The 24,689-nt window shown below is 37.6% G+C and overlaps 3 protein-coding genes across 4 annotated transcripts in view; 2 read left to right on the forward strand and 1 right to left on the reverse strand.

Annotated features, from left to right (window-relative positions):
- Positions 1–3,789: 3,789 nt before the first annotated feature.
- On the forward strand, positions 3,790–6,688 carry LOC124629901 (kelch domain-containing protein 3). Its single transcript, XM_047163563.1, has 5 exons — positions 3,790–4,198; positions 5,105–5,570; positions 5,657–5,852; positions 5,967–6,140; positions 6,227–6,688. The coding sequence occupies exons 1-5, from the start codon at positions 3,956–3,958 to the stop codon at positions 6,288–6,290; spliced, it is 1,143 nt and encodes a 380-aa protein (XP_047019519.1). The 5' UTR covers positions 3,790–3,955; the 3' UTR covers positions 6,291–6,688.
- Positions 6,678–8,924, reverse strand: LOC124629900 (DDB1- and CUL4-associated factor 13). Its single transcript, XM_047163562.1, has 5 exons — positions 8,735–8,924; positions 8,044–8,588; positions 7,785–7,951; positions 7,372–7,672; positions 6,678–6,950 (listed from the first exon to the last, which is right to left on the reverse strand). The coding sequence occupies exons 1-5, from the start codon at positions 8,811–8,813 to the stop codon at positions 6,699–6,701; spliced, it is 1,344 nt and encodes a 447-aa protein (XP_047019518.1). The 5' UTR covers positions 8,814–8,924; the 3' UTR covers positions 6,678–6,698.
- Positions 8,925–9,649: 725 nt separating this feature from the next.
- Positions 9,650–24,689, forward strand: part of LOC124629917 (prolyl 4-hydroxylase subunit alpha-1-like) — a 31,671-nt gene continuing 16,631 nt past the window's right edge. The window contains exons 1-4 of one of the 2 annotated variants that reach the window (XR_006984358.1): positions 9,650–9,807; positions 16,708–16,916; positions 16,996–17,141; positions 24,310–24,466. Coding sequence is in view for 1 of the 2 variants with exons in the window: in XM_047163584.1 (XP_047019540.1) it covers positions 16,726–16,916; positions 16,996–17,141; positions 24,310–24,466 (494 nt within the window). In the remaining variant the exon portion in view is untranslated. Of the gene's footprint in view, positions 9,808–14,134; positions 14,496–16,707; positions 16,917–16,995; positions 17,142–24,309; positions 24,467–24,689 lie in introns of those variants that run through there. The other variant, XM_047163584.1, reaches the window with a different exon arrangement.

The raw sequence follows: 24,689 nt of genomic DNA on the forward strand, positions 1-24,689 counted from the left end.
TGATGTCACGTTATAGTGCGCCTTGTCGTATACGTGATACAAGCTGATAGTAAGCTCAAGATATATTCAGATCGCAACTTTATTTTGTGTTTGAAACACTGAAATTAGTTTTAAGGAATGAAGGATTGATTGTTAAATAGCATGTCATTGGGAGGGTTCCTAATTTATTTGCCCCAACTTGCCACTATGTGGAAGTAGACTTGTCACCATGTCTAAGCAGCTATAAGTGGGTACTTAAATATAACAGACAGGCAATTGGCACAAGAATGTACAGCTATTTTCCTCCAACCAATTTAGGTACTAGTAAATAATAAGTAGGTATTCCTCGTTCATACCTATTTAAGTTGTCAGGATGTCAGGATTCTAAATCTTATACCTACTTTTAAAATATCCTTATTCAAGTTTTAATTCTTACTAAAATCAGCAAAACTGAACAGAGCTAGGTACCGAAAAATAATCCGTTTTATTGTCAATGTCAATTTATCAGTATCACGGTGTATCACACTACAAACACCCACGCATCAAAATTATTCATAAAATCTCAACAATGGCGCATCGTCTCCGTGTGGTTAGGGCGTGAAATTATTTTCTTGGCGTATGCAGATTAGGGGAGGGTGACTGGTACGGTTCCCGGATTAGTTCCGGTTTACTTTTTATAAGATTCCGATGATAAATGTTACCATTGGATAGGCTAACGGGTGGTGCGTGTAACGTATCCAAATAAGCTTTTCAAATAGCTTATAATGTATTCATGCAATCGATGATGTGGCAATAAAGAGGCAAATAAGCTGTGTGAAAAGTTAATACGAATTTTGAGACATTCAGACTACTGCATCATCTTTTAAATTCAAGCTTTAAGTACTTTAACACTTAGGTTGCTGGGTTTAATACTTAGTTATCTAACTAATGTTTCAATAATTCTCGTCTAAATGGTAGATTCCTCAATTTATCAAGATACGATTGTTGACAACCCGGCAGCAACATATGTCGCCACCCTTCTATCACATCACACACGCTAACGGTTTAGGAGTCAGACAAAAAACGAGGAAAGTCACCGAGTAGACGGGCGGATGGACGATTGCCGATCCCAAATATGATTTATAGATCGGGCGTCATCGGCAATGCGCTTTCTATACGTCACCCGACGTGTCACCGCCTCTGTCGCGGTTCGCGGGAAAAGAAAATTGTTTATATTTTGACGCAATAAAGAACTAAGTACCTATGAAACTTTTTACATTTGCTAAGTGGAATGTGCAATGGCTAAACCATAAGAAAGGAATTAGGGAGCGTAACTTCTACTTTTTTATTGGTTTTCAAATTTTATTGAGTGTTTGGTGTTGTCTATTTAAATCTGCATATTCTTAATTAGGTACTTAACCTTGTTGTACCTACGAATATTAAGCCGCCCAAGGCGCTACCTACCTACATAATAACACAAGTCTTCCAAAGACAACTTGAGATGGTTTTCAAGAAATCCTAATTAATACCTATCACTACTATAATAGCATGAGCTTTGAACAGTGTAGCCTAAATCAGCCTAGCTTCATAATTAACTTCTAGGATACCTGTCTGTGTTTAATTTTAGCTCTCTATCTCAGTCTCCGAACATTAAAGTTCGTGCGTTAACAATATTTCAGCACGGACTGAACATTTGTATCAAATCGAACAATAATCGCTCATATTGTCAGTTACAATACAATTTGTTTGGAAACTTGACGCGTGAGAGAAATAATAACAAATGATTCGCGCCCTAACACCGCCTGGCGTTGAAAGATCACGCCTATTGCTCTCCTGCTGATGAAAAAAGTATACAATATTACTCAGTAAGATACATTAAGTTTGAAAGTCGTTATGTAATGCGTGGGGCTTGTTATAACTTCTATGTAAGTAGCAAAAAAAGATTAGGAATGGTAAGAAATGCCTAATTCCAAGTCTATCAGCTCCGTGATGGTGAAAAAATTAAAACTTAGTAATTACATAAATACATTACATAATTCCTTGGAATTATTAAAAATCAAACCTGTCCGTAACATAGGTTGGCAAGAGTCTGAATAGGTACCTATGTTATAAGTATGTAATTATCAAATGACCCCTCCCGTTGTGGGTTAGGAGCGTGAGGGAGTGTCAGACTCTTAGGTACTGACCAAACCCCATCATGTTCCTTCTTAAACCCTTTATGTACCAAGGTCGCGGTAACTCTTTCGAACAATCCCGCAGCCCCGGCAGGCTGCTTTTAGACCTCGAGTCGAAACCGTCAAGTAAGAAGGGTCTACAATATGAATGTGGCTGATGCGTGGACTGGTGCAAGCTAGAATGAGATCTGCGGCTACAACTAATCCCACATATTTATCATGTACCTATGCTATTTACCAGGTATGCCATTTAGGTTATAGCACCTAGAGAGGTAGAGATTTTGAGATTTTTTTGAGATGAGATGCAAGTAGGGCTGCCATTTCGAATTTCGCCAAACCCGGACAAATATTTAAAAAAACCCGGACATTTGGCGTAAATAGCATTTTTTCCCCGGACGAGTCCGTTTTTTTTTTGTTTAACAAAACAAGACCTAATTTTTAATATTACCATATTACTTAAATTCAATGAGGTCCTTCCTTACATCAAAAGTCAGGGCCGTCTCTAGCTCATGTAGTACCTATATAGTATTGAAAGATTGTGACTGAATATATTTCGGAGGTCATAATTAAGAAAGCTCATATGGAAACTAGGAGTTACCTTCTTGATTGGTTAGACAAAAAAATTATGAAAATTACAAACAACCGTAAAGTGAAGTCGCCGCGAGCGCACAGCGAGCGCGAAAATTTTTGAGTTTTGGGTCACTAAAGCACCTAAACTTGTATAATAAAAAAATCCGCAAAGTGAAGAAGCCGCAAGCGAAGCGAGCGCAAAATTGTTTGAATATTGGGATATTAAAGTGGCTAAACGTAAAAAAAATGTTTTAAGAAGAGAAGCCGCGAGCGAAGCGAGCGCGAAAATTTTGGAGTTTTGGGACACTTCGACTTCTGCATTATTAGGCGCCCGGGTAATTCGCATACCCAGGCACCATAGGTTAAGATGGCCCTATGAAAAATGTCCGGGTTTTCCCCGGACACTTCTTGAAACCCCGCCCGGACGGCCCCCGGACGGCCTCCAAACGAGGACAAATCCGGGGAAACCCGGACGGATGGCAGCCCTAGATGCAAGGTATTCATGGGAATGTGAAAGCAGTGTTTCCGAAAAAGGGATGATACTTTTCATTGAACTGCATTCCTTCCTGCCGCTCCTGGACAATGATAGAGCAATAAGATGAAAAAAGCATTCTTAGCTGAGAAGTACTTAGCAAGAACAGTTCACCCTGTCTATGCTATTTCACATTATTTAGGCAACACTTGTGGTAATGAGTGTAACCAAAATAAGTATTCTTATTAGTATAATTTCTGCTCTTCAAATTCCACTGTTTTTTTTTTCGAATAGTTTTCTACGTCATCATTTATAGAGATGTTGTTTCAATAGACATTTCTGAACTGGATCTCATCGAATAATTCTGACTTTAAAAAAACTAGAGCTTCCAAAATACTTACTCATGTTTTATCTGTTCTTTTTTTTGTCTAGGAATTTCTAACAGCAACAAATAAGAATGTCATATTAGCACTTTAAGTCTTTAACAGAAATATTTTGTATTCATTTTTTTTACGTATTACATAACTCTACTGTTTTTTTCTTTGATAAGCAGCAACACTGTTGACATTTTATCTGACAGATGCAAACGATAGATCAATAAAATGTGAAATGTCAACAAAACTTTACAGAAAACTGTCAAGTGTCAACATAGGCAGTTCACAGCTGGAGTATAAATAAATTTTCACAATATTTGTTAGTATTAATTATTGTTAACGTTAGCGCGGTTCCTGAGAGGTCCGTCGCTTTCTAATATCTTTCAGTATCGTAATATATCGCCACTATGAGATGGACCGTGCATATCGAGGGCGGACCTATGCGAGTCAATCATGCAGCGGTATGTATCGGCGAAAAAATATATTCCTTTGGAGGATACTGCTCGACCGAGGAATATAAAGATTGGGAGCCAATACCTGTACATGTCTTGGATACAAATTCTCTGAGATGGGCGCCAGTGAATTATAAAAGAACTGATGTAGCCCCTTTCCAAAGATATGGGCATACCACCGTTGCGTATGGAGACAAGGTATGTTATAACATTTATTATGTATCAAATTCCTTATTAAAATATGTCTATCAATGTTCTGTATGAAAAAAAATAAATAAATAAAAGGTTATATAAAAATAAACAAAACACTAATCATATTCTAAATAAAAAAGAAATTACGTAAGTTCGTATTAATTGCAGTTCTAATGCTCCTACGGATGACCTTATCTACCTAATGCAAAAAACATATCTCTTAAACAGGTTTGATTCACTTCCTGGGAATTTAAAAAATTGTGTAAAACAAGTTTTTGTTTATCTCATATTCAAAATGTTAAATAAGAATTTTTGTATGCGGTTTTATTCCTTTTGTCATAATAGTGCAACATAATATATTATGAAACATTTTCCTTTGAAAAAAAAGGGTATTAAAACCACTACAACAATAAGAATATTAATGAACGTAATCAAAGTATTATTTATCCTTGCGTATCAGAATAAACATTTATTGTGCATATATTAACACATTCTTCCTGTTGAATATTATTAGAGTTAGGAAAATGTGTTATTTAACATATTACATAAAAGTTAATTCAATTTAGCTATTTGTTACAGCAGTAATAATATTTTTGATAAAACCATGACGAATGTGTTAGGTAGCTTATATGCAACTTTGGTGAATTATCTATACTAATATTATAAAGCTGTAGAGTTTGTTTGTTTATTTGTTTGAACGCGCTAATCTCAGGAACTACTGGTCCAATTTGAAAATTTCTTACAGTGTTAGATAGCCCATTTATCGAGAAAGCTATAGGCTACTTTTTATCCTGGTACGGGAAGTAGTTCCCACAGGTTGCGGGTGAAACCGCTGGCAGAAGCTAGTGTATTATACTTACATGATGAATGAATTTATATAATTTATGGTTTGAAAACTTCTCTATCTTTCAGGTTTTTATGTGGGGAGGCCGAAATAATGCTGTGGCCTGTGACACTCTGTCATGTTTCGACACTAAGACATTAGAATGGAGCACTCCAACTGTATCAGGTATGGTACCTTATGCCAAAGATGGCCATTCAGCTTGTGTCATTGGAAACAAAATGTATATTTTTGGAGGTTTTGAGTATCTCACTGATCAGTATTCACGAGAAGTACACTGCCTCAATCTTGACACTCTGCGATGGAGCTACATCGATGCTCGTGGCACAGCACCTTCTCACAGAGACTTTCACACCGCTGTGGCAGTTGGACACAAAATGTACATCTTTGGTGGACGTGGAGATTTGAACAGCCCGTACAATTCTCAAGAGGAAATATATTGTCCCCAAGTATTCTATTTAGACACTATTGAAGAAAAATGGGTAGCTGTGAATCCTGGTGGGACATGGCCTGAAGGAAGGCGCAGCCACTCTTCCTGTAAGCTATATTTACTCGTCTTTTTTTTTTATTTTAAAATAAATGTATAAATGTAGAGTTATTAACATTCATTATTATGGTTCCAGGGATTTACAAGGACTACATGTATATTTTTGGAGGATTTAATGGAAATTCCAAGACTCACTTCAATGATCTCTACAGATATTCTATCACAGATAACATCTGGCAATACATAAATGTGGGCGGCTCAGTTCCCTGCAAGCGGCGACGTCAAGCATGTCTTATTCATAAAGATGTAGTGTACCTGTTTGGAGGTACAAGGTCAGTATGTTTATGAATTAACCTAATTTTCATTCTACTTCTGGTTTTACATTTTACTGTAAGGTCATGACTAGAATTCAATTACGTAAACAATAACAAATGCTTGTTTTACAGCCCCTGCCCTGGACCTAGTAATCGTGCACCAGAAAATTTGGATGACAACCCAGAGAGGTTGATTGATAACAGTGACTTACACCTCCTGGACTATCAACCATCTCTGAAGACTTTGTCTATTCTTGTTGTGTTGGAACACAACATTGACACGTCTATACTCCCACGTGATATCATGTGAGTTTTAATGACATGTTACAAGTTTTACAGTGAAATGCAAAAGTTAGTATACCTTGTAATAATGCATTATTTTTCTATTACAGCATGGATATACGTTTGATGACTCTGCCAAACCGCATTAGCAGGCCCATTAACCAATCTGGTTAGAATGCTAGTTATTTGTAAATGCAGCTTATGTGGAATACACACTGATGAATGTGGTGGAATGACAGAATTTCAATTGAGTGGAGGCATGTAACTCAAAGGTTTTGTACACATAGTGTGCTCCCTACATTGTTTTAACGCATATTATATTGAACGTTACATTTAGTCAGTGTGTATGCACCAGAAGTTGCTTTGCATACTTACACTATTTATATTTAGTCATTATAATATTTCGCCTATACCTATTTATATTATACTTGTAAGTCTTAGGATGGAATAAAAACATTTCTGAAATGTCTGTACTACATGAGTATTCATAAAATAAAGCAATGTAACACTTTGTTTGGTTTAAATATATGAACAAACACGGTACCAAATGAAACAGTTATCATAAATATTAAGAGTGTATTTTCATTCATCTTCTTTAACAATATGTTTTTGACGTTCAGGCACAAAGGGTACAGACCCTGGCTTGCTGTGAGCACGACGGTTGCCTTCCTTTCTCTTTACCTTCTCCTTGATTGTTCTGAGTTCATTCTGAGCATTCAATATGTGTTTCGGAACATGTCTGTGTCGCGCTATGCGTTTGACTTGCGGGTGATTAGCGAACTTTTCCTTCAATGATTCTGAATAATTCAAAGCAGTTCTCTCACGTGGTTTAAGCTGTAAAATATAACATTATCAAAAAAAGAACATTAATACGTAAATACGCGCCTACTAGTGCGAAATTTCATTTCATTTCAAATTATTATAGCTAAAATCACAGTATGTTAAGTTAAACTATAGACTGAATATTATGCAACATAGTTCACTTCCTTGACAATGTTCCTTGGGCTGACCAGAAATTAGAAGGCTGGTTTCAATTATACTGATATAATCAATTGTATTATAACTCACCCTAACTAAATGTACAATAAATTGCCTGTCACTAAAAGAATTTTTCAAATCTGATAGACTGGTTTCTGAACATATCTCAGATAAAGATCAGTGCACAAGTGTGTACTTCAAGCAGACAAATTCCTCAATTTATTTATTCACCTTGAACTTTTTAGTAAGTACTAAAATTTATATTTTATGTACTTACCACACCAAGCTTTTCAGATGCTCTGGCTTTCCACATTCTTATATTCATTTCATCAGAGCCAGAGAGTATGTATTTGTTGTCCAATGTCCATTTTACACAAGTCAGTCTTTGCATTCTTTTAGTATGGTAAACATCCCTGGAGTTTCCTTTCAGACTCTCAAAGATTCTTACAGTTTTATCATAACTGCCAGCTACAAACTCTCGCCCGGTTGGGGCATAGTCAACATCTATTACAGCTGATGTGTGCCCCATGTGAATGTTTACTGGTTGTTTGAGTTTCCTTACATCAAATGTGTATAGACTGAAAATTAAAGCAATATCATTAGATTCTGGTCAGAAATCTATTTATCTGCAAAAGATTTACATATCAGAAGCTACTAATTATTATAGTATTTTTATAATTTTGAACATACTTGTAATCTTCATTAGCTACGGTGAATATAAAGGCTTCCATTGGATTCCATGACAAGGCATTGGACCTCAGTTCCATGACAACCTTCCTCAAAGGTCCTGATTCACGACAGTCATATAGAATTACACTTCTGTCACTGGCACATGATGCTAACAAGTTATGTTCTACCTGAAATAAGAAATAAAAATTAGTAATATTTTTTTCCATAACATGCATGGAACTTAAATATACTGCTACTTATTTAAAATTGGAGTAGTTACCTGGTTAAAAGAAACATGGTGAAGACTGTCCACTCCCCATTTGAAAACTTTCACAGGCTCATTACGTGTATTCTCCCATAATTGACAATGTTCACCACATGTTGCAAATAGTGGTTTATTTCTGTGATGTGTAACTCCTGTGACTACAGACATACTGAGCAAAGTGTTAATAGGTTCCTCATCATCAGGGGATTGGACTTCAGACTTCCATGTTTTAATAGTTTTATCATCACCAACACTAGTGAATGTATCACCCTTTGGTGTGAAGCACAGAGCGCGCACCCACCCTTCGTGTGCCACAAAGTTTCTAGTACATTTCCTTACAGCTAGATCCCACAAGCGAATTTCACCATCAAAAGCTCCACTAGCCAAGACTGCTAACTTGCTTGGGTGTTTGGCGATACTAGAAACACCGTCTTTATGCCCGTCAAGGTTTCCGATAAAAGGCTTAGCAAATACTCTTTCAAGTTTAACTGCATTCATTGCGCGCACATATTCACGTGGCGCTTCTAAAGGATGCAAACTTGGGTCATAATTCCGAGGTACTGAAACGTTTGTACAATAGTTAGATTACGTGTATCCAAAAACATATTTTATTGTTTTATAACAAATCTGAAACTTGAGTAATAAATACTTTTAGAGTGAAGGTATTCTCCAATTTAAACTTATCAATGAACAACAATATACTTACGTTTGTGGATATCGCGTTTTGTGGCGCGCAAATACTCATCCGGATTCCGGCTAATAACTTTTATTTTCATCTTCGACATGTTGATCGTTCTAAATTAAATTGCAAACTTTACTTTTATAATACGAAATATATTTCTACAACATGCACAACCAAAACATAACCTCGAAAGCCATTTAATGACACATGCTTGACTGACATTGACAGACGGCACAGATAATGAACTGAACTATGAATGTACTTTGTATGGAATGTACACAAAAAAATATCCCCATACTAATTTTATTTTAGAATTCTACAAGAAATCGTTTGAAGCCTCACCTCGATTAAATGAGAGTTTGAACGAGTATATCTAACTTTTATTACGCAATTCTGTACTACGTTTGTATGATGATGCATGATGTGTTCTCCTATAACTGAAGGAGCACAAATCTTTTCATAATAATGCATATAATGTGAGTATCCTTTCTTGGAGTTCCTTTTTTAATCTTTAGTCCGATGGAAAAAAACACCACTCCAGTCGATGTTATATGAAAACCTATACTGTTACGAATATTTTTTTTTTTCATAATTAAAAATTCCTTACATGAATTTCCGAATTAAAATGAGAACGTATCGTAATCGCATCGTCTTATTGTTCTAAGCAAGTAGATTAAGTAACTATTCCAATTGTGTGCGTAGAAGGGAATTTGGTACAAATGTTACTATACGGTTCGAATTGCTATGTGGTAATGACTTTCAGATGTGTGGTACGGTTTAGGATTCACCATATCAGGGGTCAATCATACTCACATTCATTATCTGCTATTTCTTGAAATTTCGATTTCCAGTCATTTCGATAAGGCTCTACTCTTGTACAACCGTGTCAAGCAAAAAGTGTCAATTTGTTGTCATTTTGAGATGTCACTGTCATCAACTGTCATGTTCTACTTAGACGTTTTTTGTTTGCAAAGCAAAGCAAAGTAAATTAAAGCACACAGAAGCTTTTGCTTGTTTAGATCGTGAATTATCAACGAACATTAAAATAAAAGTATTGGTTTGGTGTCATAGTTTGGATCGGATTACTGAAATTTGGTGTGAGTCTATTTTTTTGCTATTTATATATGAACTTATGGTAAAATAATAATGTATCAGAGGAAACTTATCATTATTTTGGTCAGTGGGTCACTTTAGGGGCGGATTTTTTCCATAAAATCATTGATATATCTAATGTTTATATTCAAATTAATCTGAACAATACCTATGTGACATTAGTTTGCAGGTGATAGTTAATCTTAAGTGATAAATATGAAATAATAAAAACCAATAGTATATACAGTCTACGTGTTTTCGCTGCATTTATATTAAGAATAAATATAAAATAAAAAGTATTTTTTTGTCTTAGTGTATTTTTTACTTATAAGTCCATATTTTTTTCCATATTTATTGTTATTTTGGAAACTTGACATTATATTTTACTTAATTTCGACTATGGCTTCATTTATGAAATATTGGGTGAATGGTTTAAGCTATGTGCAAACTCTATTTAAAAAAATAAATAAATCCTTTATAGTTCTTTTCTATTTAATAAATCAATGCTGAACTCTACAATGGCAATTTACTGTTCTGGATAGCCAATCGCAAAAGAAATCCTTAGAGAGTCTAAATTAATCTAGGTCTTGGCAAATTTGTACTAGGGTAAATACGCCAAATGTCGGCCTCCCCCCAAACTTCGGCCGTCTGTACATTTTCAGCTTGCATTCATTCAAAAGGTAATTAAGTGTTAGTTTTGCTCCTCGAATTGCAACCTTGGTTTATACTCTATACGTACAAATCGTTACTATCCGATTCTGTCACTTACTCTTCTCATACTGAGCGTCAGTAGCGATTGCGCCGTTGAAACATCAAATTCGCACGTAAAGTAGCTTACTCGAAGTGAATACTCACATTTTGGGGATTGATATTAGAACGATAAAACATTTATTTATTTTTGTTTTAAGCTTGATTATCACTAATGGGTTATTTTTACTATATTTTAAGATAGTTTTTTCAGCGTTTTGCGTATATTTTTCAAGGAAAAATAGGAGGCCGCCATTAGGACAACAGTTTTGACTTAAAACCGGAGTCTCTGCCGTGGCCGACTTAAAGCAAATGCAGTCTATTTTATAAATTCCTATTGTACTAATTCCGTTGGCTTAACAAGAGAATTTGCAAAGCTTATAGGCAAATAGATCTATTTTACGTTTAATAGCCAAATAACGGCCGGGGTGATATTAGTTGAACCTCGAGAAATAAGGTACAAGAAATAGGGGCCGACATTAGAATCGTAAATAATCGTAATGTCGACCAGCCTCGAACTCAAGCGCCACTATACAGGCTGATGAAAAAATACTTTTATATTTTTTCATTTTCTCAAAATGAAATAATTTATTTATTATAATTCATTATATCGTATAGGAGTTAAGTTTAAATGTAGGAGTTGACAGTATTGTAGGCATGATTATGATAGCTTTATAGTTTGATACTTGCTATCTATTAAACCGTTCTTATTAGCTTAAAAAATATAAATGGTTGGTCGTGAATACGACTTTTTTTGTTTAGGGGAAACAAAAAAATATTTTACTATAAATTAAACAAATACAATTACAAATGTATACTTAGTATTATATTATAATTCTGCTAAAATAAATCATGTTAATAATATTTGTCACTGCCTTAATTTAAAACAGCCTATACCCGGCCGACATTTGGAAAAAACGCGACCGACCTTGGGCCGTGAATGGCCGACTTTAGGGTTTTTCTGTTCTCGACGCTTCTAAGCCTTATTACTTTTTTCTTTTCGTAGAAATGTCAATCTTATGCCTATAAACATGACATAGATTAATCAAACTATCCAAAACCGCATCAGAAACTATCTTTCGTTGGAAACTGACGGTGCTATAGCGAACCGCAATCAGAAAATCGCTAAGGGGGCCGACATTTGGCGTATTTACCCTACTATAATAAAGAGAAACAGTTTTTGTCTGTTTGTTGTAAAGGTTCTGAAACTACTGAACCAATTTGAAAAAATATTTCACTCTTGGGAAGCTACACTGTTCCCCAGTCACATAAGCAATTTATCCCAGTATGGGCAGTAGTTCCCAAGGGATGCAGGTGAAACTGCGAGAAAATGGGAAGATATGTTTTTTATTTATTAACAAAAGACCTATTGCTGTAAATATGGAGTAGACTTGCTTGTGTAATATTGTGAAGAACCCTTACATATTTTTTTCTATATATTCATCAGTAGTAATATTTCAGTATATTGTCAAATTGCCATAGTATAAAGATTTTTTGGTGGAAAATACATAGGTCTTCCAGATATCTATTGTTGATGGAAAAAATGGTTTTCCTGTTCAAACATCTTTTTGCGAAATATTAACCTTTCAATGGCAGTTTCAAGATAAATTCTTGCATGAATTACTCTACCATGGTTCTTGTAAATCAAATTTTGCCTGTAGATGTAAATCAAAGAAGGTAATAAATTGCGTTTGCGTCGAATCGCCCACGCAGGACGTGGCCTACGAGGGCTGCCTTTTAAGTTGTGTCGTTTGAAATAAGTATAGATAATCCAATAGGTTATTACCGTTTATTATTTTTTTAAGAATACTTAGCGATATTTAATGCACTTTTGCATGCATTCAAATCAGTTTTTAAATATTTATTCCATTCCAAAGTGGGGGTAGTCAAAACGGCCGATTTGTATACGTCGACAGCTTCTTCAGGTGTGCTGAAAGGTAGTCCACGAAGAATTTTCTTAATTTTGGTTAATGTATTAAAATCATTAGTGCTTAAGTTACAGCTGTAAGGTGGATGATCCAATATTACAACATTTTGGGAACTCAAAAACATCGGTGTTTGGCGGGCGGTGCGCGAACTTGCATTGTCATGGTGCAGTATCATTCGAAGTCTTGGATAGTTTTTTCTAAATTCGGTGATGACTTTTGGCAAACAAACAATGGTATACGAGTCAGCGGTAACCATGTCGCGATATTTTAGTACAATAGTGGCGACACGATCACCCTTTGCCAAAAACGAGACAACCATTTTTTTTTTAAGTGCTTTGCGAGCGTACGACTTTGGTCGGTTTTGGCTCGTCTTGGAAGACCTAGACAGCTGACTGCTGCTTAGAATCCGGATCATAAGCGTATATCCAGGACTTGTTATCACTAACTATATCATAGACCTGCTTTGACTCTCCTCGGTCGAATCGCTGCAGAGTTTGACGTCACCAACTTACTAGGGCTGTTTCTTGGTCGTCGCTAAGAAAATGTGGTATCCATGGAGAGATCATCTATCTTACGCCAAGTTCTTCGTGTAGGATATTTTTGACTGTGGTCCCTGAAATGCCCACGGATGCCTCTATTTCACCATATGCTACATGTCCGTCTGCGAGGATTAGCTGCCGCACAGCCTCGATATAAACTTGCATCATGGCGGTTTTTGGACGACCTTCACGAGGCTTGTCACTGAAGCTAGAGTGCCCAGGTTGAAATTCTAAATATCAGCGTTCTGCGGTCCTAAGGAATGGTGCTACATCACTAAATACAGAATTAATCTCTTTCTAGTACTGAAGTCGCGACAATCCCCTTTTAAAGTTGTAGAAAATTATCGCACTCAAATTTTCCTTACACATTTCCATTTTTGCAACCGACCTGTCACCTTTGAATGGACGATACAATAAAACTATTCGACCTATTTAAAAACATTCTTTTGTTTTCGAATTCTAAATTCAAAAAGATTCAAATAGCATATATATATATTTTTAAAAATCGCGGGAGGTTACCAAACGACAGAACTTAAAAGGCAGCCTTACGTAAGCATGCGATCTAGACGCGCGCATTCTCTATGGATACCATTAAAATAAGAGGCAGAAATATTTGCTATAACTGCACGCGCGCCATTTGTGTCCAGCATTTGCATTTGCAGGGCATTCAGCCAGATGTGCACGCACCCTTATAACACCAACTAGTCACTAGTGCATCTCGGGACGCGCAGTTGGCCGATTTTCGTCTTGTTATATATGCGAGCTATAAACTTGAAGTTTCTGGGATGTATAGAAGCTTTACACAGAAACTAAAGTACCTAGGTAGTTCAGACAAATGGGGACACAGAAAGACGTTAGACGCTGCCCGCGGCAATACGCCGAAAATGTTCTATTCTGTAGATGCAATGATGAATGTACATTATAACTTACTGCTGTATCTGAAACTGTAGAAATTGCCAAACATGCACTGCAACTTTTTACGCTTCTTTCTCTAAACCTAAGCTAAGTAACGTGTTCATATATTTTTGAGATGACACATCGTCATCTCGTAAAACGTTGCAGTTCTTTGAAGTAAATAATACTGGATGGTCCGAAATATTTTGTCATAAAAAAAATGAAACAGTAAACTTCACGCCTGCTATGCCGAATAGACGGTCGCAAATCAATGTAAAATCATCAAGCTCCCCTAATGTATATAGCACTTATTAATAAAGGACGTCGTCATCTCGTCACGGTAGCAGTTAGATAAGGTCACCGGCTCGCTAGCTGCTCAATGGCAGTATATTTTGTTCGTTGACCCGCGAACGGTTGCGTTGGCGCACGCCCGGACGTAAAACGCATTTGCTCGCCGCTGTTACCAAAATCTTGATCTTCCTTTAGTACAAATGTAAATGTGTGAACATTGAGATCGGATTCGTTTTATTGGTGTCGTGCTGTTTTTTTTTTTTTAAGTTTTACACCAGTTTCTGACACTTTTTGGTAAGCACTTATTTAATTTAACACCCGGTCTGTTACGAATTTCATCTTGCTGGCTATCGAATCTTATATTCTTCAATAGACGCCTTGACGTCCCATCTTATACTTCTCTAGATTTTCTAAGAGCGCTATGTATTTTTTTTTTGTTATTTTATTTAATGCAAAAGATCTTTCGTATCTAAAACAATTCTGCCAACAATTACAAAAATCCCGTTATGTTTCTTTGAATAGTTTTGCACTCATAATTTCTAGAATATTCTTATTAACCATTAAATGAGCACAGTGTATTGTGTATGATTGCTTATTTTCACAGTTGTTTGTAGCTCACAAGGAAAAATATTGTTCAAACCAAATATATGAAAATATTACGTGTCTTTCTGTTTAAACATATTATATCAACATCAAAATTCATTGCACATTCAGTCACTGCGAAGACCTACAACTACGATGGGTCGTACTTTCTTTTAAATTCGTACTTATAAATTCATATACAGCCGCTTGACTGCTTTTGCCGCCAGAGATTTCGAGAGAATTATTATTCAGAGCAGTAGAACAGTTCGATAGCATAAAGTGAACCATTTTGTTATCGTTAATGACCAGATAATAAAGCGGCCGGTTGGCAGCCGGCATCCGTACACGCGAGAGATCACGTCCACACTCCTCCGACATATTATTATTTATGCAAAAAATAAATAACAAATCATTACGTGCATGTCTTCTGATATTATCAGAGTCCTGCTCGTGACGGGAACAAGACTTATTTTGTTGATAGCATCTTTTGTGTTAGCATTGTGTGAGACATGAGTTCAGGTCACTAACCACAAAAAAAATCTTACAAGATCCTGTAAAGTGTTTATATGTGTAATTTTTTATATGTAATCAGAATATTCATGTGCGGATATTCGATTTGACAAAGATTTTGACTTTTCAACAGTTCATTCCCATTTGAAAAAGGATTTTTACGATCGGCAATCAGGTCCGGGTAAAATGAATTAATGATACTGCAGTCATTGGCCGATCCGGCATTATAAATCAATGTGGAATGATTCACAATTTGTTGGCTGCGTACGTTATTCAGAAGATTACGCTTAGTTATGTCTGTATTATAATGCGAACTGTAGCAATTCCGTATCTGAAAGGAAACGAATTATATATTCCTAATACCTAGTAATTATAGGTACTTTTGAAAAATATCCATGGGATCTAGTTTAAAACCATGCGATAGCGACTTGATATTTAATTAAAATAACTATTACATATAATACATAAATCTTGGCAAATGCAAATTGAAGTACCTAATGAGTAAATTACGCATGACAGTTGAAACAGTTACTTGTGCCGTTGTCTTTCACAAAGAGCGTCTCCTAAATTTAAATAATTCATGTTTTGCCAAAAACTTACAAAATCTTTCCTCCGCAAAGTAAATATTGACTAACGGCAACTCACGGACTTGTATATAAGATGAAAATATTTACAAAAGACATTTTGGGTTTCTCCTAATGCAAAAAAAATATCTTCAATAAATCCAAGGCTTAAGTACTTAGGTATATACCGCATATGATGTTGAATTCAAAGTCAAATATTATTAATAAAAAGAAATCTAATCAATAAATGGTTAAAGCTACTGAATTTTATGGACCTATAGTTATTGCTCAATTGATTAATTTATTATACTTAAACTAAATGAGCAAAAGCAATAAATAAAGTCGTGAATGATCAAATATCACTACTACATAGCACCTTCCACTGTGATTTATCATAAAAATCCAACTGGTTTATATCGAGAGGATCTTGTCTAATTATGAATTTGTAAAATATGTTTAATGTATTCGTAGTTTTTTTCTGCTACATGGTTAGCAACATGTCTGAGTAATAGCTACATTCCTAATTAGGTACTATGATAATAAATAAAAGAATGCCATAAATATGTCAACGTGTTCTTCTGACTAAACGTTTTTCTAGGAAACCAAATCAAAAAACTATTTATAAGTCGCCAAAAAAGCCGCAAAATGGTCAAAATGTGCCCAGACCTATTTATTCGCGTTAGGTATAAAACTATCCTGCATGATTGTACGGTCAGCTTTCTTTATTCTCCGTATCCACTTCGATATAAACATTCGACATGAAACAAAAGGCGTGAGGCTCATCAATAACCGAACATACTTATCTGATAAAACACTCCTTGAATTTAATTTAGTGGCATCTTTTTTTCTAGGTTTGTAAGGACATAAAAATGGTTCCTAATTTGAACTTGCTGCACGTAATATGTTTCGCACTGTTATTCGATATGTGCGTGCGCACGCGTGCAGAATTATTCACCGCCATAGCTGAAGTAGAACATTTACTGGAAACACACAAGAGGATAATAGACGATTTAGACTTTTATATTCAAAAGGAAGAAAACAGACTCGCAGTTCTAAAGAGGTAAGAAATAAAATGCATAAGAAAAAAGGAAATGAATGAAATATCACGTAATCATACCTACTCTTATTTTTGTTTCCAGGCATTTGAATATCTACAAACACGAACATGAAAAGGCGATGGAAGATATTCCCAATTACTTGGGCAATCCAATCAACGCCTTCACCCTTATAAAAAGACTGACAACAGATCTTGATCATATAGAAGATAGTATTAAGATAGGAACAGGTAATTTATTTCATACTAGCTTTATTTAGTAACTTTTATGAAGACAATTATTTTAATTGAAGAGGTATGTATGTGGATGAAGTAAAAGCTGCAGGAAGACCTAAGTAGAGATCTTTTTTATGATTTCGGCTTTCCTCTTGTAATATAAAGCCTTTATTTTTTTAAAGATTCATAGCTTACTGAGTAGCTTTGTTTCACCTACGAGGGGAGGTCAATAAGTTCGCGGAATGGAGGGGTTGGCGGGGATAAATTTGCCCGTCCAGGTAGGCACTAGTTAATAATAATAATAATAAGCCCCGCAGGGCATCTGAGGCGGATGACGGGGAGTAGCGACCCCGCGGGGCTATATATCCGAGTGCTCCAGGGAGAGTATACTGTCCCCCATCTCCGGCCTGCCGGAGTGAAGCATGACGGGGGATAGGTCTCCCGCCTCTTGGCTTGCCTTCATCGGCCGGTCAGAGTGGAGTCGCTAGAGCAGGGTTAACAGCCCACTCGGAGGGTAGGTGCCTCGTGGTAAGTGGCGAGTGGGCCGGTGATGCTGGACCCACAGGGAGCGCGTGATCTGCGTTTAAAGTCCGCCGAGGTATCCTCACCCTTCAGCCGCTCATGTACCTGTTGCCCCCTTGTTGCGATTTAGCGACTGATTCCCGGGGGCCCAGTAAGTGAGTTGGCGAGTCTCCACCTGCCATTTTTACGTGTATTTATTACATTGTTATCGGCAGGTGCCATAGTTCCCGTAGTTTCCCCATTCCTAGTCCACTAGCATCCCATCACAATAGCCCAAGTAGTTTTCATCCATAGTTAGCAATAGTTTAGCACAGAACCGGGGATTGTCCTTGGGTACATTTCTGTAGTGTATACAGGGATAATCGTCGGTTTTGTGTCACCATTTCATTAAAGTTGTCTCAAAAGGGCTTCAGCGTGTTGGCTTCGGCCCCACGTTCGCCTCCCAAAAATCCGGGACTCTATAGTCCCGAGGTCTGGCAGAGACATACAAGATAATAATAATAATAAGCCCCGCAGGGCATCTGAGGCGGATGACGGGGAGTAGCGACCCCGCGGGGCTATATATCCGAGTGCTCCAGGGAGAGTATACTGTCCCCCATCTCCGGCTTGCCGGAGTGAAGCATGACGGGGGATTGGTCTCCCGCCTCTTGGCTTGCCTTCATCGGCCGGTCAGAGTGGAGTCGCTAGAGCAAGGTTAGTCCTGCTCGGAGGGTAGGTGCCTCGTGGTAAGTGGCGAGTGGGCCGGTGATGCTGGACCCACAGGGAGCGCGTGATCTGCGTTTAAAGTCCGCCGAGGTATCCTCACCCTTCTCAGCCGCTCATGTCCCTGTTGCCCTCTGGTTGCTTTTCAGTGACTGATTCCCGGGGGCCCAGTAAGTGAGTTGGCGAGTCTCCACCTGCCATTTTAACATGTATTTAATACATTGTCATCGGCAGGTGCCATAGTTCCCGTAGTTTCCCCATTCCTAGTCCATTAGCATCCCATCACAATAGCCTAAGTAGTTTTCATCCATAGTTAGCAATAGTTTAGCACAGAACCGGGGATTGTCCTTGGGTACATTTCTATAGTGTATACAGGGATAATCGTCGGTTTTGTGTTACCATTTCATTAAAGTTGTCTCAAAAGGGCTTCAGCGTGTTGGCTTCGGCCCCACGTTCGCCTTCCAAAAATCCGGGACTCTGTAGTCCCGTGGTCGGTTAGAGACATACAAATAATAATAATACTTTTATTTCGGATAAAAAATAATCCATAGAGTGTTAGTAAAACATACCTATAACAGAAAACTTATTAGAAAACTTATTATCTAGTGTTATAGTTCGGCCATTCAGAGAATGCGTTCCTGACACGTCGCGATTGAACTGACGACGTAATAACATTCATTGATTATTGATATAATAATGTTGTTTTAATGCTCCTCAATTGTTAAAACGGTAAACAACCAGCAAAAATATTTTTATCGTAACTGCAACGCCATTGCAAAGTTACGTCGTCAGTTCAATCGCGACGTGTCAGGAACGCATTCTCTGAATGGCCGAACTATAGTACCCATCACCCTTTGCACAAACTGTCTCATGATTGGAGAGCTATAGCTCTCACCTACTGTTCTCAGGATGCTATTGCAACTGTCTCTCACTCTCCTCAGAAGCGATGCCGTTTTTTTGCGCAAGATAGCGTGGAAGCCATCAGTGCGAGCTCGCACAAACATCTCTGAGGCACTACAGTACCGAGGCAGTCTCAAGAGCATCCTGAAAGCATTATTATACTGGATGCGCAGCACATCCAGCGATCTTTTAGTGTAACTGACCCATAGATTGCCCGTGTACATACTCTGGCAATACGCCTTGAAAAGTGTGATTTTCACTAAGTCAGTACACCGAGCAAATCTACGGGCCAGCATATTACTTCGGACCGCTAGAGCCCTCCGCTCCCTCTCAATATCTGCATCGTCTTTAAGGTCGTCAGCAAGAAAATGACCAAGGTATTTAAAAGTTGATACCCTTTTTATTTTTGATCCGTTAATATATAGATCAGGTCCATCCTCACGGCTCCTGCCACCGACCTTAAAGACCATGCATTCACATTTTTTAACATTATAAATTAAACCATGTGCAGCAGCGTAGGTTTCACACACGTTAAGTAACTCTCTGATTGCCCCTGCTGACGGACCCAGCAGCACCATATCATCTGCATAGCTAATGTTGTTAATTCTAACTCCACCAACGCTGCATCCGACACGCATGCTGCTGAGTTCCGCTATGAGGTCATCTACATATAGGTTGAAGAGCAGGGGGGATGTCAGACCTCCCTGTCTCACCCCACACTCCAACCCATACGGCTCAGAGAGTGTACCGTCCCATTTCACCTGATTGGTTTGGTTACCATACCAATACTGGAAAATTCGACATATATCTACCGGTATACCTCTGTCTCTCATCTTCCCCCAGAGCACATCATACGAGACAAGATCGAATGCCCTGGAGAGATCAAGGAAACAAGCGTATACCGGCGTCTTGCGATCTACGTAATATTGAACCGTATGCTTGAGACTTAAGATTGCACTTTCGGTTGATAGTCCGGGTCGAAACCCGAACTGTGCGTCTTGAAGATGTATATAATCACTTAAATAAGAATCAAGCACACCGTCCAACACCTTTGCTATTATTGTAGCGAGAGAAATAGGACGGTAGTTACATTTGTCCGAGATGTCACCTGTTTTGTTCTTCACAATGGGAACCACAATGGTCTTCATTAGATCAGCAGGCAAGTATGCATGACTAATACACATTGTGAAGAACATAGACAGAACTCTCGGCAGATGGATACCTGCGTGCTTCAGGTGTTCGATGCTGAGCCCGTCATGTCCTGGAGATTTCCCTCGGCTCATACTATTGATAACTTTGCTAACTTGTTTAGCTGAGAAAATTATCGGAGATCTCCCTTCATGACTGCCGGGCCCAGAATCGCTCACCAGGGATGAGGGACCGAGTGGGGATTGAACTTTAAAATGTTCTTTAAACATATTTGCTATATCTCCGGGTTCAGACACCCCTCCCACAGTCACAGGGAGACCCGTCTTCGCATCCAACTTTTTAGTGGACTTCCAAAATTTACCAAAGTTTTTCGTAACTCGCTGTTCAGCTAACCTATCCATAATAAGCTGTTCCTCGTTATTCTGACAATATTTCAGTCTTACTTTAAAAGATTTTCGCTTCTCACACATTTCATCATAGATAGGACCTGAAGAGGGACGATTGTTTTGTGTCCAGGTTTGAAAGCTAAACCTAGCCTCTCTGTGAGCGTCTTTAACATATTTGTTCCACCCACAAACGCGCCTACCCCGCCTCGGTGCCCCCTCCCGTGCCGGTTTGGACTGCCTAGCCGCCGCACATAGTATTCCAACAATTTGATCATACAATCTGTCCAGAACAACTTTATGCTCGGCCAAGCCGCATGAGCCCCTACCGCAACTCTCAAACTCATGGGGAAAATTAACGTCTCGCAGCTTACTATTACAAAAGTTATGGTAATCTTGCGATTCTGACTTAGTTCTTTCTCCCCATAATACAGAGTTCCGACAGTAACCTCGACTCTGAAACTTTGGCCTAACTACTTCTAAATTACATTCAACACAAATGGGTAGATGATCCGAAACATAAAGATCTTCGGAAACATCAACACCTTTTACAGTATGCCAAGCTGACACTGACACCAGAAGGTGATCCAACCATGTCCTACTTCCATAAACATCACTTATAAAAGTGTAGGTATCACTGTCCACCCCCAGCTTCTCTATGTCAGCACAAATCCAAGACTGGTCACTGCAAAAACTCATTAATTCTTTATAGAACAAGCTGTGAGGGTGAGCATTGAAATCCCCCAACATAAACACGTTTTCTATATCACTACTTGCTATGGTAGCACTGATTTCACTTAGTACGTCTGTAAAGATTGGTAAGTTGTCTGGACAGTTTACAGGCATATAAATGGAGAACACAAGAATCGTACGCCCCATTGATGTAGCCGTTATAGCCACTAATCTAGGACTGATACATTCAACTACCGAGACAGACTCAAAAATCCCCTTTCTCCAGAGAATGGCTACCCCCCCATGAGGTCTTCCTCTCAATAGGCCCTCGGAAGTGTCCACAGCCGACTTACCCGTCCACTCAAAGTCCGGACAAATTGTTCCTAAAATGGGAATATCATGGGGAAGAAGCCAAGTCTCCTGTAGGGCCACCAAATCTGACCACATACATATATCTCTAATATTATCTATGGATCGCTTGACCGACTTACAATTAAAGCTAGTAAACTTGACGTTATTATTGGTTTTATTATCCATTAATTAAAAGACTAACTGACTTTAACTTTAAGTTCCTGAGGTTTCGTTCGATACATAAAGTGTACAAAACGTCTAAACACAATTCCATCAGGCCACAATTCATCGTTTAAAAAGTTAAGCACCTCATTAAGAGTATATATACCAAGTTTGAACCTAATCGGGTCATTAACTTTTGAGTTATCGACCTGCAAACAACTAAATCGGGAAGAAGTCAGCCAGTATGGAGAAAATTGAACACCGTGTGCCGTTATTAAGTTCCTTACCAAGCAAGGAAAATCCGCTCAGACAATTTTTCAAGAGCTGTTAGCGGTTTACGCGGACTCTGCCCCTGGTAAAACCATGGTTTACAAGTGGCATGGTCTTTTCAAACAAGGAAGGGAGTCCATTGAAGACGACCCCCCCTCCGGACGGCCAATTGGGGCCACCACACCGGAAATCGTCAAAAAAGTAGAAAAACTTGTATTGGGACTATAACGGGACAGTACTACGCTTCTTTACTGGAAAGATTGAAAGAAGCCATTAAGGAAAAAAGAAGAGGAAAACTGTCAAAAGGTGTGCTCCTTTTGCACGACAATGCACCCGTCCACACGTGCCATGTTGCGACGGCTGCCATTCACCGATGCGGCCTTGAACAATTAAACCACCCACCATACAGTCTAGACTTGCCCCCAGTGGCTATTATTTATTTCCAAAAATGAAGAAAAAGCTTCGTGGAAAGAAATTTGACGACGATGAAGAAGTCAAGTCGGCAATTTCGGCCTATTTTGACGCCAAAGACAAATCATTTTTTTTCGATGGTATAAACAAGCTATTTGAGAGATTCGAAAAATGTATTAGGGTTAAAGGAGAATATATTGAAAAGGAAAAATAATTTGGTGTTTAATTTCAACCTCCTTCGTTCTCATTCCGCGAACTTATTGACCTCCCCTCGTACATATAAGGTTTTTTTTTTATTTTTACGCGGATATAAAGTCCGTAACGAAATGAAAATTGGAATAAAACGTGGCTATAGGTAAGTAACACGACCAGGACTTCATTGATCCGATCTAGCCAATTAGATGATTTATCATATGAGCGATTTTTATCAGTTAATGGTCGAATATATGGTTGCAACCAGTGCCTTTGTCATTGCTTTGTGAATGAAGTTACCAAGAAAAGAGTACTTATAATGCACAAAAGTTATTGTAATCAACACACAGGGCCGCAATAAAAAGATATAATAGGCTATTAATGGCCGTGGATAAGTTTTATCAAATAAACAATAGCATTCTTGCGATCACGAGAATCATGCAAAGTGTTCACCATAATTAAAGTTGATTGAGGTAGATTTATACTTCTAAGATCTCGGGACAGTGTCACAATACAATGGCGCAAAAATATTCGATAGTGTTTTACCCCTGATCTGAAAACAATTCTGCCTTAATTGGGTGTTTATAGTTTCCCACCGCATATTATGAAGGTGACAGAAACTGCTTGCAAGTTATGACAGCCAGTCATAATGAGGTTAATTAGAATTGATAATAATCGCAATACCAGAGTTTCGCCAGTTATTAGCTCTATGGCTGAAAAACTCATTTTTGTGGACGTAATTATGAGTACCCCAATTAAAACAGGTAATTATTGTCATGCTTTCGTTCATTAACACTATATAAGTGTTAAATCAATTACTGTGTTAAAGAAACTGATCGTAGTACTTAAGATACCAAAAATAAAAGAATAACCAAAAATAAAATAATACTCTTTCTAGTACAATTTCACAGTTAAAATTATAATTCAATTAAAGCAATATTAAATAATTGAATTCAATTCAAAACTTTAAGCTTCTTTTGTTCTTACGTACATCACAAAGTAAATATTAGCAAAATAAACTTGTACTTGTAAGAGGTTGGCAAAGCATAGCGGTACTTTGTTAGAAAGTCGTCCGTATACCCATTATAAGGTACATTGCGTTACGAAGATGTAGGTACTTTCGTAAATGCATCGTGACATTACCATTGTTATATAACATCTGAACTAGCATAATATAGTTTTCTGAATGACTGACTTCAGAATGGAATAAACCGATCTATTGTTTTAATATTTTATTTATCTTCGACTATGGCACACAAGATCAATTTACCGAAAAAATACAAACACGGGATAATCGCGCACAAACATACATCGCTACAGGTCAAACTGAGATCCTCTTTTTTGATGTCGGTTTAAAGAAAACAAAATACACGATACATTTGTAGGAAGGACTTCTATTGCTGGCTGAAAAAAAAAATTGTCTTTTGAATAAGCTACCTTTTATTTGACATGTAATGTTCCTTTTGCAGAATACATAAAGAATATAACAATGAATCATGAAGATGTGAAGTATCCTGCTTTGGAAGACCTGACGGGAGCCGCACAGGCTCTTACCAGGCTTCAGGAAACTTACCACCTAGACGTTAAGGACTTGGCCGAAGGAATGCTAAATGGAGTCGCTTACAGGTAGGTAAATTTTATACATATTACCAATAATTTTTGGGAAGCTTCATCATTTTTTTCAGAAATAAAAAAAATACATATTTTTCAGTTAAGCAGGTCATTCGACATAGAAAGTATTTGATAAGCTGATATCAGTCATTGTTTTGTTTATGAAAAAATCAAGGAGTTTCTAGCACAATGACCACTTTTAAAAAGTGAAATCTGATGTCTATGTTATGACTTACAA

The sequence above is a fragment of the Helicoverpa zea genome, chromosome 4 (genome assembly GCF_022581195.2).
Source record: "Helicoverpa zea isolate HzStark_Cry1AcR chromosome 4, ilHelZeax1.1, whole genome shotgun sequence".
In the NCBI taxonomy this organism is placed as follows: Eukaryota; Metazoa; Arthropoda; class Insecta; order Lepidoptera; family Noctuidae; genus Helicoverpa; species Helicoverpa zea.